A 20595-nucleotide genomic window follows, 5' to 3' on the forward strand; every position below is an offset into this window, starting at 1 on the left:
CTGCCACTGTACCTACACGTACCAGTATAGAACACCTTAGATGTATCAATATATAAAATAGTAGCTCAAATGTAGGAGTGTAATTTTATATTTAAAAAACAAAAACAAAGGAAAAGGAAAATAAATAATAGAAGAACCTAAATATTTCCCAGTAAGACCCATAATATAGGTCCTGATTAATCAAAGCACTTAAACTTATGCTTAAGTACCAAGCATATGAAGTCAGTAAGTATTTTGCTGAACAGAGACAGACAAGCACATCCACAAGTGCTTTTCTGGATCAGGGTCATAATGAGTAGAGCAGTATTTAAAAAAAAATGTTTAAATGACATTACAGGCATAGTCATTGAATCAGATTCAACAGCCTCCCATGGGTTTTAATATTTTTTGAAAATGTAAAAAGTTAACAGTCACGGAAAGGTGAGATAAGTGAAAGATCAAAGTGATGCTGATTAGCTGGACTGTTCAACTCTTTGTCAAATAGCTGAGAAAAGTATAAGACTCTTTCCTGAGGAGTCTGAAGTCTTTGCCTCATAGCTGCAGCAGGTGCTGTATACAAAATGCATCTGTGTATAAACAATGAAAATGTGCCAGAAGTGTTGATTCATGTCCCTAAATTCAAAATAGCTGCATTATGATAAAGAACAACATTTGTTCAAAAACTTTTATTTACTATAAAGACAAAAACACCAAAATAGGTACAAATTATACTATAAAATTGGTTCAACGGGGTAAAAACTTTTAATTAAAATATCTTGATATATTTTAAAATAACAAAGGATACAATGAAGCCAAATTTTCTTAACCCAGAGATTTCTGTAAAATTTGCTTGCACAGTAAGGTGCTAATAAAAGTTAGCCCTTAAGCCCTGGAAGTCTTAGGAATCAGTCACATAGCAAATATAATTTCATTGTGAAAGTGAACTTTGGTAGAAGAAAATCTATAGGACACCTGAGGTAGTAGAAACTGGAATAAACAGCAGTAGACGTTATTTACAACTTAAGTACCAAATAACATTAAGAACACAAAAATAATTACACAATACAATTTTCAGTCCAGCTTTGATCCAAAGAAAATAAGATTATTACATCACATCTGCATTTTAAAAACACCACAATTACCAGCAAGCTGAGGGAAATGCAAACAAACTCAAACAATATGCATTTGGACTTCTAGAGGCAGTCTGAGTTTGAAATGTGGTAGGCATGGTGATCTACAAAGTAATACTGATTAGCTGAGGTTCATCAGTGTATACAGTTTACATTTCTGTCAGAAAAAGGACTCATCTGACAACTAATCTTCCAGTACACATGAATTGGCAAGAGTGCATCCTTTAAAGCTTGCACATAAGAAAGACTTGGAAACAACCTTATTAGAATAATGAAGAATTCTAAGTGGTTACAAAAAAAAAAAAAAAAGAAAGAAAAAGTCAAGTACAATACAGTTAGAGCTACCAAACTTCACATTTCGGTATTTTTTTTTTTTTTTTAACTCTTCGAAGTTTGCCAATCTTCCAAAACAAAGGAATGTAAAATTTCAAAATGAAATACACATTCACATCTAATGAAACTGTTTTATTAGAGCAATATCATTCATGTAAACTTATCTTAAACTTGTTTTATTTCCAATTTATGTTTTGTGTACATTTTTAATGTACTATAGCTTATTTAGTTTGTCCTGAGTCTTTGAAAATAACCAATTCTATTTCAGTCCAACAATTCAACTGGCTTCTGAAGAGTTAAAACTTGAACAGTTATTTTTTTTAAAATGGATTAAACAATCAGTACTTGATTTAAAAAGACCCCACCCCCCATTAAAAAGCAAAAGAACAGCTGCCATTTTCCTTCAGAATTACATGCATCAGAATCTAAAAACCTGCCTTTAAAACCATTAAGACTGTTTTAATGAACTCAAGTTTTGTACTACAGGTGAAGCTTTACATCAAATTTTATCTTAACTTGCTTTTCAAGTCCAAGTTCATTTCTTGATAAAATCAAGACCTTTTATTAGGATAAGGTCATTTTTTTTTTTTTTAAACAAACAGATTTTCCAATTACATAATTATCAGTTGCTACTGTAAATAGATGATGTATAGCAGAAGGAAAACAGCAGTTACAACTTAATATCAGTGGTGAACATGAATACAGTTTTGTTACACAGTAAGAGACTGGAATCCAGAGCCTGGTCCTGCTCCCATTTAAGTCAAAAGCAAAACTCCCACTGACTTTAATGGGAGCTGGCGGCAGGGCCCTTGACATGAAACTCATCTACACAGTTTACCAAAAGAAATTGTTATATGAAAATAGGCTCAAAAACTAACATTTAACATGATCTTGGGTTACAAGTTGTTTTTATGCAGAGAAATCTTCCTTTAAAAAAATACCTGCACTATAAGAGCCTGAAAATATCAGTATTTAATTCCAGATTTCAAATAAACCTGTATTTAATCAGCAAGATAGTCAGAGACATCTAGTTTGCACCTAGTTCTGAAGATTGATTGTTTTAAAGATCACCTTTCCCTGAATATTGAATAAAATGGAAGTGTAGAACCATAACTTCAAAAAAAAAAAAAAAAAAAATTCCAGGGCCAGCAGTAAATGCACAGTGAACCACAGCTGCCTACTCACATTTTTAATGAAGGCAGAGTATGTTTTTAAAAGTATTCATCCATGTTTGTTTTTATTACTTCACTAAGAGAACATACTTTGTGAAATAAAAAGGGACACATACAGAATTTCCTTTTTAGCCAGTGATGAAAAACTGAATGGAATTGCAGAACTCTCTGCTTATAACCACATAATATGAAATGGAACAGTGATTGCAATATTAAAATAGATCCTGAGCCCCTCTGCTGCTAATATTGCTGAAAAAGTGCTCCAAAAGAAAATAAAATCACTTATCTGCTAAATAATCATGCAGATTTAAAGAAAAATGCTTTCTTGTTCACCTAGAGCCAGATCTTTGAAAAGGCACAGTTCACATATTTCTTCACACATTGTGAAAGGTTGCATACTGAGCTTAGGTAAAGATCTCGATTTGTCAATCACATACTTAGGTAAGGGTCCTCCACTGGCCTTAAATCCTTGATGTATAATTAAGACCAGTAGAATAATACATGCTGCTGTGCTAAACTGCACTGCAAGATGGGCATTGTTCTATATTCAGTAGCATCTTCAGTAAATCATAATTTTTACATAATTAGCTACCATGTAGTACGGAAGACTGGGTGTTTCAGCAGTTCCCGTGATGGGGGTCTGTCCTGAGGTTGAAGTTCTAAACATCGAAGGGTCACATCTCTTAAACCAGGAGATAGATGTGAGGGGATTGATGGAGCAGTAGTTGCGCTAGCAATCTACGGACAGAAGGAAAAATGTTTTTAGAAGTTATCATCTACAGCTTTGATTTTTTTGGCTCCACAACATGCTGGCTCACTGGACTACAGCTCATTTCCAAGTCCAATGTCTCTACAGATTATGCAAGTGGTTAAATTATAGAAAATAATGCTGTGCCCCTGACCTCTGAAGCCTGCTTCCCCAATATTCATGCCCTTTGCTACTCTTAGTCTCAGCTCTCTCCTTGCATCCTCTCTTATTCTGTTTCTAGGCCAAGACTCCCTGACAGTTATCAACTCAATGAACTGGGAAATTCTCCTACCATGCTTATACCTTATAAGCATTATTCTAGCACAGCACTTATCTCTGTTTAACTGGCATAATGCAAAGAGGCATAGGATCTGGTGAGGGTTGGGTATCTATAGGTATACTCTCCCTCAGAGTGCCTTGACCATGCATTTCAACCATGACCTTGAAGTATCACCACTAAATATGAAGTATATTTCACTCTGTTGATTCAATCCATAGCCTCTCTATATGAATATCAATTAGGATTAACTAGGACAATGGTTGTGGTGATTTAGACCCATGGCTATCAGTAACTAGACTGAGATCACCAACCAATTCATGAACAAGAGAGGTTGATTATCATTGACCGGGGCTTGATTAGAATCTGTACATGAATACTGTTGAACTAGCTCATATTTTATAGACGTATTTTCTTCTTTCATTCATGCATGCTATTCAACTACATTATTTCTATTAAGATTTTTAGATTTTTTTTGAAATTTTAATAAGAATTCTGATTACCAAAAAAAACAGTGGTGTAGAGAAAAGGGTTTAATATCCTTTATCCGTGCTCTGAGATAGTCCACCAAAATGATGTCTGACAATTTTGTTCAAGTCCTCCTGGGCTGGGGACCTGAATGCTATATATCAATTTTTAGTCAAGGCTATTCACCCCCAAGTTTTAAAATATTAATGTACCCAACTTTGTAATTTGTACTATAGTGATATAACAAACTGGAGAATAGGAAACAACAATATATGACAGGGCTCTGGAGACATCACAGAGATCACTCCTGCTTTGCTCTCCTAACTTATGGGTGTATCTTAGTACAATACTCCTCTCCAGAGGCTATTCTTGGGAGTGAATCATTTTTCAAAATAGCCCAGAGGAAATAATTTATAGCTAGAATGTAGCAGATTTACATCAGGGCAGCATGTGTAATAAAAAGCCTTATATAAAAAGGGAGCACTGCAATTATTATTCTCTGTATAACTTATTTCTTCCTAAAATCTACACTCTTGTACATGAAACGAAGCACTGAAGTGCCAACATTTGTTTAACTTATTTATAATACAAGGTCCCTCACCTTAAATATCAGAGCAAGATGATTGGAGTGCTTCTCAGCGTTCCAAGGTGGTTTAGCACAAGCCATTTCTATAATAGCACAGCCAACGCTCCATACATCACAGCTCCTGCCATATTGCTGGCCCCGCAGTACCTAGAAAAGGAAGATACATAAAGGCTTAATACAACTAATTCCATGCCACTAACACTACACATGCATTATTCTGTATATACAGAAGCCAAATTAAGTGCACTTTAAGTAGCGTTTTAGATGAAGTGAGTTAACAAGAGCATAAATATTGACAAGTTTTATACATGTGTGAAATATAACAATAGTAATTGAAAGACTCGGTCAAACAAAAAATTAATGTCTTGTTATTAAGAATGCTCAGTGGCTATTTGCATGAAAGAACAATATGTCAAGATGCGGGCCATCTCAGAGTAACTGGAACAACCATCTGAGAAGGGAAAAGACCAAGATAGCAACAAAACATGACACATTTCCATAATTCCAATTTTTTTGGACAATGAGGTTATATGAAGCTCTGCTTCTCTACTTGATAATGTTTTAAAGAGTTTTCTGTTATCATTTGTCTGAATTAATTATTTGCTAACACATATCCCAACAACCCCCCCCAAATTTCAAAGTGGCTTCTTACCTCTGGTGCCATAAATGCAATAGTTCCCAACAACTGTCCCTGAAACTCTCCAGCACCAGTTCCCTTTGACGCCAACCTGGCTGCAGCTCCAAAATCAGCAATTCTTAATCTATGACCTGTGCTGTCAATTAGCAAATTGGCACCTGTCAACAGCATAACAAAAACACTGCTAGTTGGCTTTCTGTCAAAATACAAAGAGATACTTATCTGTATTAAAAAAATACTAAGGGTCTGACAAACCCATGAAAGCAAGGAGATGAGGAGCTAAGAACTGAGAAATGCTCAAAACTGTCTAATAGCAGGTGATCTGTCTCCATTATGCTTAGATAACATTGCACACATTGACCTGAGACCATCTGAGAGAAAAGATTTAGGGAAGCAGTATGAAGCCTAAGAAGTGGTGCAAATGTAGGAAGCACAGTACATTCCTGGAAGATGGTAGAGACCAGAACTTAGTGATGGCATTGTACAGCTACCTATATGAGATCCCCTATAAACTTTACATCCTTTCTATCTGAATGTAAGTGGCTCACATCCACTTGAAAATAACTCCAGAAAGAGGCCAAAGAAAGCATTCTTTTGAAATTTGTTCTCATATCTTAAGTGTGAATATAAACTGCCACAAGTAACTGTAGCGTGAAATCAGAGACCTGGGCTTTCTTACTGGATCTTTGCTGGATAGTTATATATACACATTAGTGGTAAGCAAAATTCCATAGGTTTGGTGGTTTTCTTTACCATAAGGACCAAACATTTGGATGTTCACCTGAATCCCTTACATCTACAAAATTAAGCTGAGACCAAGAGCGCAAATACTAAGGTACTTGCCAAATATACAAAATACATATCTAGAAAACAAACTGGTGCCCAATAATGAAAAATGAAAAGAAAGTTTGGTTTGATTTGCTTATATTAGCTGAACCAATTTGCTCATCCCTAAATCAATCTTTTGCATCAACACCTTTCTCCAACGTGTAAGGAGGCACATGTCTCTAAGCACTATATAAATGTTTGGATGAATTTAGGAGCTTCAAGGTTCCTAAATGCAATTGGGCAAATCAAGCATAGATCTCACTTCCAATAAGAACGACACACAGATAATAACTGCCCTCAAACAAAGAATCACATTTGTTGCTTTCTGAATTCTAATGACTAGAAAACACAATGAAGAGTTCTTACCTTTGACATCCCTGTGAATAATTTGATTCTCATGGAGGTAAGAAAGGCCACGAAGTAGTTGTTCTGTGTAGTTAACAACAACTGATTCTTTGAAGGCTCCATATTTACTTAACAAATGAGCAACTGATCCCCCTGGAAGATAAATTGTTTATATTTTATTTTATTCATGATTAGCAGTAGGTAGCTTTGGCTGACAGAATTGGACTAATTTTTTTCTATGATTTTATTGAACACTAGTGACTCCATTTTTCAAAAATGTGTGCTACATTGTAAAAGCAAAGACACCCACGACCACAGCTGTTTAGTTTCCAACTGCAACTTAGCACACATTTTAAAACTATTTGCCTTAAATAGCCCTTTAAAAAGAAAAATTAAAAAAGCCTTATAAAATTTAGTGAGTTCTGTTGCTGATGGAAAGTAACCTACAGATATTCATTAAAGTTACTGTACTAAGTTTCTCAAGAAGAGCAACAGTTTTAAAATATTGTTATTATAAATGATGTTGTTAGAACACAAACAAGCTTCCTGTTTAGTGAATGTTCCTCTGTGGACTTTAATTCTTTCTTTTTCTTACCATTTATATATCTTTATTTAATATGCAACAGTTACATTTTCTAAACTTAACAGGAAAAATGTAAAAATGCAATTTTTCTATCATTTTTATTTTCTAATGACAACATTTGCATGTCTCAGGTTTCTTCTATCTACTCTTGATAATAACCAGGACATCAGTGAAATGTGAGGACCACTTATGACATCATCATCTATACCATATACTACTGTTTCATAAAATCAGACTTTTTAGATTTGAGAACTATTCTGCTGCTCTTGGGTTTTTTTCACTCTGCTGGTGTTTCAGGAAAGTGTTTTCTGCACAATTTCATCAGTGATACCCACTTGGGGTTTGCAAGTTGAATGTCTGATAATACTGAGCACTTTACCAGGATACATAATTGTTGAGGGTGGTGCAATGCTTTCTTTCATAGTCTCATTATTTGTCATTAAGATACTTCATTCTAAAAAACTACAAGACATGTTTCTATTGAACTATACTAGTAAGATTATTTTTGAAAAACTCACTTTAATCCAAAATGTCTTTGGATCTCCCCAGCCTGAGTGGGTTACTATATTTTTTCTGTTTGAAATACAGTTTTACAAGTAAGTTGGCCATCCCAAACAGCTCCAGCAGAGATTAAAAAAAAATCTCTCTTAATTTGAGACTATGCAGTTGAGGATGAAATATTTTAAACTGCATCAAATCGAAGTCTGCATCCTTGGTAGCCACATAACCTCTCCTCAGTTTGAGCAGCTGAATAACATGTCTTTTCTTGATACAGCCATCTCATGATTTTTTGAGATGTGATGTGCAGTGTTTAAGGTTTAATGCACCATTTTTTGCATGCAATTTCCCAGGCTAATTTTCTTTTTGAGTGGGGAGAGAGTAGGTGGAGGTTTAAAAAAAAAAAAAAAAGCAAACCAAGTTTCTGAAACTATTCAGCCTGCAGAACGTATAAGGTTCTTGAACTAACAACTGTGCTCTTAAACTGTGCACACACGCTTGTTACATGTGTTGAAGTGCTCACCTGTGAACATGAAAACATTTTCTATTGCACACTCTTAATGTGTAATTTTCATATATATATATTTGTTAAATCAAACCCACTTTCCCCCCAAAAAAGAAAACAGAATAGTTGACTCTCAGTAAGAACTATGTTACTGCTAACTTACAAACTTCATCTGCTTCAGCCCCATTCATAAAGTGTGGGTAGAACCTTTTCACAAGAAGAAATCCTTTCTCCCTATACATGCTCTCCTGTAATTCAGGAACAGGTGAAAGGATTTTTGCTCAAACTTCCCAAATAAAATTCACTTTAAGTATAGAAAAGTTCAGGTAAAAAAAGTGAATATTTTGAAAAGATGCCAATATCACCACTTGAAAACACAGAGTTATACTGTTTTGCAACCTAAAATAGTGCTTACAACAATACTAATAAATGCACAGACTCCAGTCATTCATTAAAATATATCAGTGTGGAAACACAAATTGTAATGCTCGTTTAACACAGAAAAAACCCTGGAAAATGGAGAATTACTTTCTTCCTAGAAAAGGAACAAATGTGCATTTCCTTTTTATTCCAGAAGTTTGGTTACCTCTCTGCTATGTACAGAATGCTATTTACCTGCCATCCATTCTATGAAGAGATTATAGTTGCTCTTCTCACATGTAGCACCCAACATTCGAATGATATTAGGATGGTTCAGATGACCCATCATCCTTATCTCTTCTCTCAGTGCTTCGACTACCTCTTCCTGCTCAGATGATGTGTTCCTGACATATGTCACCTATTTCATAAAAACATTTACATTTTATCTTAGATATAATAGTTTTAAATGTAATGGCTCAGTTTACATTTCCTTAATTGTTCATTTCATATTAGATCCACCAGATTAATGGGTTTACATGACTCTTTCTGTAGAGCCTCAAATATTGGTGCCTTTCTGCTTCTACTCACTGTCCAGAAACCTGCAAGTTCTGCGTCTTATATCTTTTGAGTCCTTTTTGCTGGAAAGATCTGTAGGCATGTAAATGCACAGGATGCTTGCAGCAATCATTCTCCTGGTAATTCTGCACTTTAAACTCATTTAAACTATTCTGAGTATAAAAATAAGCCTACACCACTCCAAATTCTTGGGATTCACAAAGCAACATTACAAACCTTTAACTCGCTCTGCATGGATAGAACGAATGCTGCTACAGTAAAAAGAAAATAAAAAGACTGCTCAGCAGTCTCCTCTCTTTCTCTCTCTCCCTCTCTACATTACCAGGGAGAAAATTGAAAAACAGGGAAAAATAGGGGCTGAGTCTACTTTTAGTTTGTAGATTCCTTTCAAAACGGATAAAATTAGGGTGTCATTCACGGGCAGCACTTCCCTCTCCAATCCATGCCAAATTCAAGTGGGAAAATGCCATTACGGCCCACCCGCCCGCCCCGCACTGCCCCCCGCCCCCCACGGAACCCCGCCGCCGCCGTGAAACCGCGCCGCCGCCGAATTCTCCCCCGCCGCCAGGGCCACCATCAGGCCCTTGACATAAAAAAGGTTCCCCACCCCTGCTCTACAGGAAGTCACAATTCTAGGAGGATGAGCCCAAGTCATTCTTGCTCTAGATATCTTGCTGGTTTGTTAACAGGTTTGAATACCCTAAAATTCATTTAGAATAATTTACTTATAATTCTTATAATTTCTCTCTATTAATTACTACTTTGGTTTCCCCTCACATCATTTGCATAATGTGTAAGTTTCATGTCCTCATTATCAAGGCTTTACACAACTCCGCTCCTAAGAAGTCTTTGTTCTACATTCACAGAAACAAATCGCTTATAGCATTCAGTTCTGTAGGTTGGCCTCATGAGGTGTCAGGAAGAAGACCACAAGGATGATATAGAGTCCTGCAAATCCATGGATATCCACAGACCATTTTTGTGGATGGGATGCAGACATGAATTTTATATCCAGAGCCCTACAAATATTTAGCTTTATATCCATGGACTTTTTTTTTTTTAAATAGATTGTGGATTGGATGCGGATACACATTTTGTATCTGGGCAGGGCTCTAATGATAGACAGATTCAGATGGATTTCTAACTCTACCAGTGTTCATTTTATTTTTTGCTCTTCTCCCCTCACCATTCCAAAAAAAGTCAGGTGACATCAAGAATAATGGAAGGAACAAGTCATAAGAACATAGGATTGGAAGTGACCTCATGGATCACTCAATCCAGGCAATCCCATCATATAATTCCTTTTTTAATCTTGCCAAACTATTTTAAAACCATTTAGATTTCTTGTCCCCACAACTCCTGTTGGAAGGCTGCTCCAGAACCTCAGTCCTCTGATGGTTAGAAACCTTCTATTCATTTCTAGCCTAAATTTACTCATGGTTAGTCTGTACCAATTTGTTCGTGGGACAACACTGTCCTTTAGGTTTTTCCCTCTCTTATATTTATTCCCAGAGCTATTGATAGAGAGCAATCATATCTCCATTTAGCCTTCACTTCGCTGGCTAAACAAGAGACTCTCCATTCCCCTGATCATCCTAATAGCCATTCTCTGCAACTGTTCCAGTTTGAATTCATCCTTCTTGAACACAGGTGGTCAGAATTGTGCATAGTATTCCGCATGAGGTCTTACTAGTGCCTTATGCATGGATACTAACACTTCCCTATCTCTACTGGAAACACTTCTCCTGATTAATCCTAGGATCCCATCTGCCTTTTTCATGGACACATCACATTGGTGGCTCAGTCATCCTGTGATTAATACAACTCCTCCTTGTTTTTTTTCCCCAAACTGATGAGACCCCCAACTTATAGCAGAGATTCTTGTTATTACTCCTGAAAGGTTAACATTTTCAAAGGTATACAGCACCTAAAGATGCAAGTAAGTGCTTTTGAAAATCCCAATGGGTGCCTAACTCCCTTTGATTTCAATGGGAATTAGGTGCCTAACCTGCTTAGGCACTTTCAAAAATCACATTAGGAACCTATATGCATCTTTAGGTGCCTAAATGCCTTTGAAAATTTGGCCCTAAGTGCATGACCTTGCACTTTTTGTATTATATTTCATCCCATTTCTATTATACAAGGTCATCCAATTCTTCCTATATCCTATTCTGCTCCTCCTCTGTGCTGATGATACTTTCCAACTTTGTGAGCCAATGCTGAGGCACAAGAGGGGATCTGTAAACAGTTGGGAACACGAAACATTCATAATTTCAAGTATAACGCTTGGAGCTGTGGTCACTGGACATACAGTGTCTCAACAATTAACTGCTTTAAAGTGCTTCCGCGACACAGGAGATTCAGAATGTAAATGCTACAAAGTGAAGCACTGCAGAGACCCCAGCGAAGTAAGTATCTTTATAAAAGAGGCAGTGTCGTCTATCTGATTGACTGCTGGACCAGGATATTGGGAGAGATGGATTTTAGCCTTGGCTCTGTCACTAACTAGCTGTGTGACCTTGTGCATGTCACTTGTGATCTGACTTCAGAAGTGCTGAGCATTTCAGCTCCAACTAAAGTCACCTCTGCAGATCAGGCCCTTAAGCTCTTTTCCAGTCTCTCCTCCTCTGTGAAATGGTACACCTAGCTACCATCCTCCCACATAGGTCTACTGTAAGGATTAGTTAATATGTGTAATGTGCCTTACAGGCAACTATTCAAGTTTTCAGTATTAGTATTATTGACTTCGTTAGGAAAAGGGAAAGATTTAGAGGGAATCATTTGGTTTTGATAGAGTTTGGAAATAGTCTAGATTTATAAAGAGGGTTCTTTAAAGATATAAATCAAGAGAAACAGCTACATAAACCTGAGTTGGGGGAAAGGGAAAAAAGAAGACAAAACCAGAGGAGGATTTCCTGCATTCTCTTTGAATGGATTTTGGGTAATGAAAGGTTACTTACCAGCAACTGTTTAAATATATTGTGTTTGCAGATCCACAATGTACGAGTCATGGAACCCTTTCAAAGGAGTAAACTCTTGAGGATGTATGTGAATGCTCCCTGAATCCGCAACTCTGGAAGTGAGGGTATGAAAGCTCCCCATCTCCTCATCCTCCTCTATTTCCTCCAATTCCAGAAACATCTTTTTAATCTCTGAAGGAGGAGGAATGGCCTAAGGCTTAGAAGACTATGCTGGTATTTAAGTACTGACTACTTCAGTAAAAGTAACCTGCTATTTCAGATCCAGGGAGAGACCCTATTACCCTAGGATACATTGGGATCAGAATAGGCCACATGATCCTCAATTCTCAATCCTTACTAGATTTGAAATGACAGAATCTTGCAAGGAAGTATCCCTGTGTTTTTGCTTTCTCTTTGTTCTCTAAGAGGAGCTGCACAAGAGTTGAACCATTTAGAGCCCTTCACAGACCTGACAGGTCCAATCAGATATCCAATCAGAAGAGACAAATCTGAGGATCCGAAGACTTGAAAGTCCTTGAACCTGCATTCTCTGACTGATCTCAGATCTTAAGAATTGGAGTTTATGACCAAAAGGGATGACCAGATCATCTTGTCTGACCTGTATCTCACATGCCACTGACCACCACCTATCCAGCCTCAAATCAAGCCCGAGACCCAGACATAGAGTCTCGCAGATCTGAGACACCTTAAGCAGAAAAACTCTGCTTCTAACTCCTCCATAAAGGAGCTCTTGCATTTGTAGCTCCTCTCTCATCCAGACCATCATCCAGGCATTTTCCATATTGAGGATGCTGGTTGAACCCAGATAACTCTGTGGGGCAAGAGAATCACCTATGAAACAACACTTTCTTCTCCATAACGGCAGATGAGTCCCTTGTGGGCAAAAACCTAACCACTAGACAAAGAATAGTTCAACAGTTATACGGACAACTATCCAGTGAATATGGCAGTGGACAGGGAATCAAGAGATCTGGACTCCATTCTTAACTAGTCTCTGTTCACTCTGAGTGAACTTGGTCGAGGTACAAAAATATTTGAAGATCTATAGAAGAAAAGAGCCATATAAATTCAAAATATTAATTTTTCTTTTAAGGAAAAGTGATGAAGAACCTATCTAAATGTAACACTAACACCACGCAGAGAAAGGGGTGGGTTCTGTAACCACACTCATCACTGGAAAGAGAGGAAAATAGAGACTATTTGGAGAAGCGGGAAACTTTTAATATTCAGGATTCTAGAACAAAGCATCAGTGGAGCAAGCAATGGCACACAATGCAGGGCACTGTGGATCTGCAGAGAATATCATGAAGGGCAAATCATTATTACAAACTTTTCCAAGTAAATACATCTTTATTCAATTACCCCCCAACCCCCAGTTTATTCAGTCATTAAACTTCTAGAAAATACTCACTGAAGAAGAACATATACCTGTTTCACTGCCATTAATGTCCCAGTTCCTACATCTTGAGCTTGGTAACAGGATGAAAATGCTCCAAGGCCTATTTGCTGACCTTTGAGCCATTCCGCATCTTCTCTGTAATGGTGTTTTGCTTTGGTATGTCCAGGCAGCGTTTCTGGTGTCTGTAAATTGACATAAGATTAACTAGTTAAAAACTTCAAGTGCCTATATGAAAACTTTGACTTTTAAAATTAATTGGGGACAGCTGTCTGATTTTTTTTTTGTCAGTCGATGCATTTTCCTAAATCACCCTTAAGGTCGAGATTTGAAATGACTAAACAGGACACCATGGGATTACTAATGCCAAACATGGGAATGGGCCCATATTTAGGAATAGAATCTCTCAACAGCAAAGAGAGAAAACACACTCTTAATATTCAGAAACTAGTCAGCTTATATAGAGATGGTAGCTGACTGTAACACTACAACTGCAAGTACCCAGTTCCAGTATATTCCAGTAAAGAGTCTTTCTTGAAAAGCAACTGGAATAATCTATTTTTCAATGTTAATCGTTTTCAAACCAATTCTGTGTTTAATAAAATGCATTTTAAATTTAGACACAAGCTGAAAGAAAGTGTCTGAAACACTCAAATTCATACACTACTGCTCACTCATTATTAACTAGTGCTTAGAAGCCCCATTTGAAATTGGGATGCCATTATGCTGGGTGCTGTAGAAGCACACAGTAAGAGTCCCTGCCCCAAAAACCTTATAACCTAAACACACACGAGATACTGAGTAGGAGGGGAAAGAGGGGCACAGAGAGTGGAAGTGACCTTTCCTTCTATACTTTCTCTCTTTCTGATCTAATCTGCTCTCAAAGTTTCCATTACGATAGCTGATGAGACCTAAATCTACCTCTGCTCATTTGGTATTTCTGACATTTTATACTGGATGTGTCACAAACTCTCACTGAACGTGGCAAAAACTGAAATATCTTTTCTTTTCTGCACAAACACTCCCCGCCACTTCAGCCTCTCCAGCAATTCAACTATTCCTGCCACTATGGCTTGCAAACTGTGTCAAACTCTTTTCCCCTCCACATACAGGTTCTCATCCAATCATATCAACTCCTCCTCAAAAATATTTTATAGATATGTTTTTTCCCCTCTATACCTATTGCTAAAGCTCTTATCTAATGCTGAATAATGAATGTATTCTCCTCTGTTCTGGCCTCCTTATATCTCCCTATATCTCATTTAGCTCCTCTCCCTACATATATTGCTGTTAAAATTCTTTTTCACTCCTGCTGCCTTTTTCACTCCTATCACTGCACTTTTCCAATCTCTATTCTGGGTCCCCCTCAACTTCTGCATCAAGTTCAATTTCACTGTCAAGACCTGGCATAACTCTATTCCTCCTTAAATCTCTGTTCTCACTTTTGCTTACTCCACCTTTCATTCCCTAACTGCTTTGTACCCTTCTCCCATTCTTGTCCCCAAACTTTCTTCTATAGCACCTTATGCCTGAAAATCTCCTTGGTGCATCAGATGATGCCTTTCCTCCAGAAACCTTATCAAAATATTTTAGCAATGACCTCCACAAGATTCCATCTGTACTTCAAAGTCATACTGGCAGCTACTACATGCTGGATTATTGTCTGTATCTGTTTTTGATTCTAACTCCTGGAGGAAGGAACTGTGTCCTCCTTATGTACTGTGTTCTCAATAGTGTACAGACATGTTCATTAAATAATTCTAGTGAACTGAAACATAGCCTTATTACAAAACTATAAAAAACAAACAAACAGTATACTCACATCCTGCTGAATAATTATTATATCTTCACCATTTTCAACCTGTAGTTGGGGAACTACTGGTAGGGCATCCTGAGATGCTGACATTGCCATGGCAATAGCTAAAGCCTCCTCTTCTTCAGCTTCCATCTTTTCCTTGCATTTTTGATTATGATTTACATCATCTTTGTAAGTGTCATCATTTTCCACCCTTTCAGGAGAAAGAACTGCAACTTCTGACTTGAATGTAACCGTGCCATCACTTGTAGGCATAGAGGCCTCAAGTAAGTCCTCAATACTGGAATTGAGCTCTGCATTGACATCCAATTGACTACCTTTCTCTTCTACTGGTGTGAACACTGTCTCTTCACTTGGTATAACTGCATTACTACAACTGCTGCTACTGCTGCTACTGCTGTCACTCTGTAAAATATTATTCAGATCAAGTGTCATATTGGTTTTTGAGGCTTCTCCCTGCCTGCTCACATCACCTGGAGTAGGTCGAGATGGCTTTGGCCTGTGTATATGACCGGAGGGCATAGCCCTGGCCTGGGTAAAAACTGGGGAAAGTTTCTCCGATTCTTTATTTTCAGAGCAGTTTCTTTCAATCTGTAGAGAAAGTTTCCGTTGTGTTTGAGGAGAAGCTGAGGGTATTTTGCAGGGAATAAATCCCTGAGGTCTGACTTTTGATACATCTGTTACAGTGCCAGCTGGTACAGATGGAGTTGAGGGAGAAGGCAGTGTTGGGAATAATGACTGGGAATGACTGGATGAGGGAGAAGAGTTCAAACACTGACTGTGGGGTTTGCCTTTTGTTTGAATGGCTGGCTTTGGTTGCTCAGTGGTTAATGATGGAACAGGAAGTCCTAAAGAAATACCAGTCAGTGTCTCAGAAATGTCCTCTGGACTGGCACTCAGTTTTTTATCACCCAATCCTCTTCCACTTTTCCCTGATAACTGGACAGTATTCTTAGGAGAATTACTCTGAGTTGTTTCTGGAGAGTTATCTGGGGCAGATGGCTGCATAAAGTCATCACATCTGCATTCCATAGAATGCACCTCTTCCATGCCTAACTGGATGGCTTCTGCAATCTCCATTTCATCTGCTATTGCCAGTAATCGTCGACGCATCCTTGTGTAATGAGTTGAGCTGGTCACACTCAGCATTTCTAACAGTTTTACGAACACATGGGGTACTCTTGCAACCATTCTTGCAGCACTCAAAAATACCCTCCGGGACAATTTACCAACCATTGAGTGGGAATTATCAATTGATTGCAAGGCAAAATTCAAGAGGGACAGCAGCTTCTTATACCTAAAATAAACAAATTATATTATGTGTGTGTATATATATATATATATACACACACTCTATATGTACTGTTCAAGTTCATATGTACTAGTTAATTACTACGATAGAAGCAATCTACACAATGCATATCAACAATATATCAGTACACTGACAGCTGATATAATCATTGTCATATGAGTGTTTCAGAAAACGTTTTTAGTATGAAAGGCAAATTTTCAAAGCTGGCAACCAGCTGTCTAAATTTTGCTTGCAAAACTCATGCACTTATGTAGTCATCTGTACATGCAAAAGTCAACACTTTGACTGTGGATAACTTAGGCAACCAATTTTGAAGACCTGGCCAATAATTCAGTTACAGAGAAGAAGAAATAATATAATTGAGAAATACCTGTCTACTACAGTGTCAGCCTGTAAAACATCCCCACTGACAATATGAGGGTAAAATTCACCAGGGAATTCCAATAAGAGTCTGTCTATAAGACAAAGACGTCCAAGTAGCGCTTGCCAATTGTTCGATTCAGCTTGGTTTCCAAGAATACAATTGAAGATGTAATCAACACCTCCAATACCAATGGACCCTATGAAAAACAGATTACAAGATCAGAGTTAAACCTATACGCAATCTAGATTCCATGAAATTCTGGTAGATCAAAACCTAGCTTATTGAAAAGTAAAGACATCATGGTTATAATGTACATAGAAACAGAACAATTGTCAGAATTAATTGGTTCCCCAAGAAAAAGTAGGAAGTTCTCAAAGAAACAGTTCCCTTTACAATACTGACTTTTGATAAGTTCTTTAATATAGTTAAAATGATTCATGATGTTTGCTTACAGATAAAACATGTGACTATAATTGTTTATGTATAATAAAGCTGTTATTACCAGATTTAAGTATTTCTCTACCAACTGCCAGCTCTCCTGCTTGGCCTTTACACATCTCCAACAGTGTTGAAACCGAAAGTTGACTTGTGCGGCTATGAGAAATTAAAACCAAAAGTAAAGCCCACATCTTATATTTTTGATCAACAATATTTCATCATTAACATTTCAGGAATTGATATATCAACAGACTGGAGATTATTTGATATTCTTCATTAATAAGTTACGATACACTCAAATTATTCTGATTGATTTCACATAATTTTCTCCCTCTATATCTTAAAAAGTGTTTTGGCATTGTTTACCTAACATCATGCATTGCCTAAAAATCTACTATAAAAATCTAACAACCCCCACTTTTTTGCCCACATCATTCAAATTTAAGTTTCTGAACTTTCATATGTTTTCTGGAAAGAATGCTTTTAGCACAGAAAAAACAATCTGATGATACAACCTCACCCACCTACATAAGTGTCCAAATCTAGGAATCCAACAATACTTTTTTTTTTTAAACAAAAGAAATTAATGTTTATTTCATTTGATGTCATTCCGTTACATTTTTAAGATCAACACTTACTCTGTAATTGAATCAGTAAAAGATTACCATTCCAAAAGACATATCTATTAACATGCCATTATAAGTGCCATATACTAATAATATAATGAAGGAGATATGTATGATGTTTTATCACAACACCCAATCTTTTTTTTTTTTTATTTATATACCTCTGGCTTGATATTATGGAACTTTTGTTTTCTAGTATGTAAGAAGGTAGAGAATTGAGCCTGAACCGTTATATAACTATTTATTATTTTGTATTAAAGCAATGCCTGGAGGCATCCTGGAGGAGGATCAATGCCCAACTTTATTATGCACTGTATAAAAAAAAACAAAATAGTACATGCTCCAGAGGCCACAATCTAGAATTATTACAATACTGAGTCCTGAAAAAATGGTGGACAGTGCTACCGAGGAATAAGTGATAATGCTGGAGGCATATTTTAAGATGCAGACTAATAAAGAGTCTCAATGGGAATCCCAAGCACTAGATCAGGGCAATACAAGATAACCAAGAGGATAAAAAAGGATGGTGATAACATACACACAAAATTTCAAGTCGACGTTTGTTGAGAAAGGAAAGATAGGGTCCATAAAGTTATAAGAAAGAAAGCAGCATCAGTTAAGTATTGTACATACTGAAAAATTATTATGAGGTGCCTCCAAAACCCTTATATTTAGAGCTCTGTCAAGGTCATTTGGTTACTACAAAACAATGTCTTCAAAGACTTCCATGACCTATAACAATATATACCATGTGTTAATAGCCCTAGTTGTGATCCACATATCTTAATCTATGTCCACCAAGAGTCTGCATGCTTTCTGCCTCCACATGGAATGGTAGTTCTGAATGTAGTTTTAAAAGATTATTGAAAACTTGAAGACCTAAAATGAGTTTAGAATTAATCAATCCCCATACCTGTTGGCATCTGCACATTTAACTAATATGGTCTCTACAACTGGCTTGAGAAGTCGCTGTAGTTTTGTTCTTTCTGCCAAGGTATGACAAGGAGTATAAACCAGCATGGCTCTTAATGTTTTCTAAAAGGGGAAAAAAAGAAATATGAAGTCAGGCCAACTACACTTCAGTTCATAATAAAAATGTTCATAAATAGATTTACATAATACACATGAAACAATGCTTATCTGTGTGACATTCAAAGGGTAATATCTTACTATCATATATACTTAATTAGTGTTAGAATTACTTAATCTGAGAATCTGGTTATATGAACATTGTAAGTATGATCAACATCCTAATTCACTGCACCAGGCATCTGAAAATATTTGGCCAGTTCCTCAGCTGCTGAAATCAAGGAAGCCATGATGATTTACATCTGAAGATCTTATCCATTCCCTTCTCAGACAACGCCTAAGAGCTAAATAGCGTCTGACTTTCAGGTATGCTGAGCACCCACAATTCCCACTGACTTTTCTGAGAGTTGTGAGTGCTTAGTAGTTATTTAAAAAAAAAAAAAAAAAAAAAAAAAAAAAAAAATCAGTCTCCAAGCTTCTTCACAAAAATGTGAAAATATATGTAAACAACTACTTACTAAAGCAGCAACATACACTTTGTAGACAGGGTCGGCACAGACCATGGACAGCACACTGCAGCAGGACTCCACTACAACATCTCCTGAGATACCGGTCTGAGATGATCCACTAGCTGCTCCCAACGCTCCAGCACTTGTGTTGTTTCCACTGCTGCTTCCAGAATTTCCAGTGCTTTCACCATTAGCCAATAAAAGAGCACCACTAACATCATGTGAAAGACGTCTAAGTGCCATCTCTCGTATATTCCAGTTTCGAGAAAACAAGCAACCCACCAACTCCATTCCAAATACCTAATAAAAATAAACATATTCCATTTGACTTGGTTGCAAAATGTAACATTACAAGCTTAAATATTTAAGTACTGCATTTCAAGAAACAACAAAAAAGGGTTTAAAGTGAAAATCTTGTCTTAATCTTTTATGACAGCAAATATACTAGCAATATCAGTTTAAATATGCAGCCTGTCATATAAGATGAAATACTATTAATGGTAATGCATAGATCCTTCAAAGATTTAGCTATATTTTGGAAAATAATTATCTTCGCCCATGTAATATAAAAAAATCATTATAATTCTGAAGCCAATTACAAACTGCTAGTGAGCTTAATAGGGAATAGTTCTCTTTGCTTCCTTCCTGTATCCTGTATTCAGCAGGAAAATCCTTTCTGCATGATGATTAGTAGTTCTGCAGACAAAGACCTTCTATCCACAGAATAGGTACAGACAGTAGCACTGGAAGTTCCCACACACAGCCTTCCTAAAATGCCTGATCCACGTTCAGCTGGTCCTCTCTTTAGAGGTAAGAGAGTAGTTCATCTTCCATGCCATTCAGTACTTGGCATCTCAGTATAGCCACTAACAAGAGTGCCTATTAGTGCTGATTATGCTTGTGATGACACCTGTCCACTAAGAATTAGGACACAAAACACCAACTCTTTTTCACTGAACAGGGTTGTGATAATCCCCACCCTGAAAAACCCAAAAGGAAAAAAAAGATTGGGGGCAGAAAAAGTTTCCTGAAAATTAAATTAAATTTATTTTAAACCAACCAACCAACCATGAAGCTGATGTGGTTCAGAATAATTTCT

At 36.9% G+C, this 20595-nt stretch overlaps 1 protein-coding gene across 1 annotated transcript in view; it reads right to left on the minus strand.

Annotated features, from left to right (window-relative positions):
• Nucleotides 1–722: 722 nt before the first annotated feature.
• The window catches only part of MAP3K1 (mitogen-activated protein kinase kinase kinase 1), a 90497-nt gene continuing 70624 nt past the window's right edge, over nt 723–20595 (minus strand). Inside the window, exons 10-20 of the mRNA XM_067569188.1 lie at nt 19506–19796; nt 18872–18993; nt 17397–17488; nt 16901–17090; nt 15225–16515; nt 13435–13587; nt 8705–8867; nt 6525–6656; nt 5346–5488; nt 4709–4840; nt 723–3352 (exon numbers count right to left, since the gene is read on the minus strand). Of these exons, the coding sequence (XP_067425289.1) occupies nt 3203–3352; nt 4709–4840; nt 5346–5488; nt 6525–6656; nt 8705–8867; nt 13435–13587; nt 15225–16515; nt 16901–17090; nt 17397–17488; nt 18872–18993; nt 19506–19796 (2859 nt within the window). The 3' untranslated portion in view covers nt 723–3202. The remainder of the gene's footprint in view (nt 3353–4708; nt 4841–5345; nt 5489–6524; nt 6657–8704; nt 8868–13434; nt 13588–15224; nt 16516–16900; nt 17091–17396; nt 17489–18871; nt 18994–19505; nt 19797–20595) is intronic.

Source organism: Emydura macquarii, unplaced genomic scaffold (assembly GCF_026122565.2).
Source record: "Emydura macquarii macquarii isolate MOO-44397 ecotype Brisbane River unplaced genomic scaffold, CSIRO-AGI_Emac_v2 contig_2897, whole genome shotgun sequence".
NCBI lineage: Eukaryota > Metazoa > Chordata > Testudines > Chelidae > Emydura > Emydura macquarii.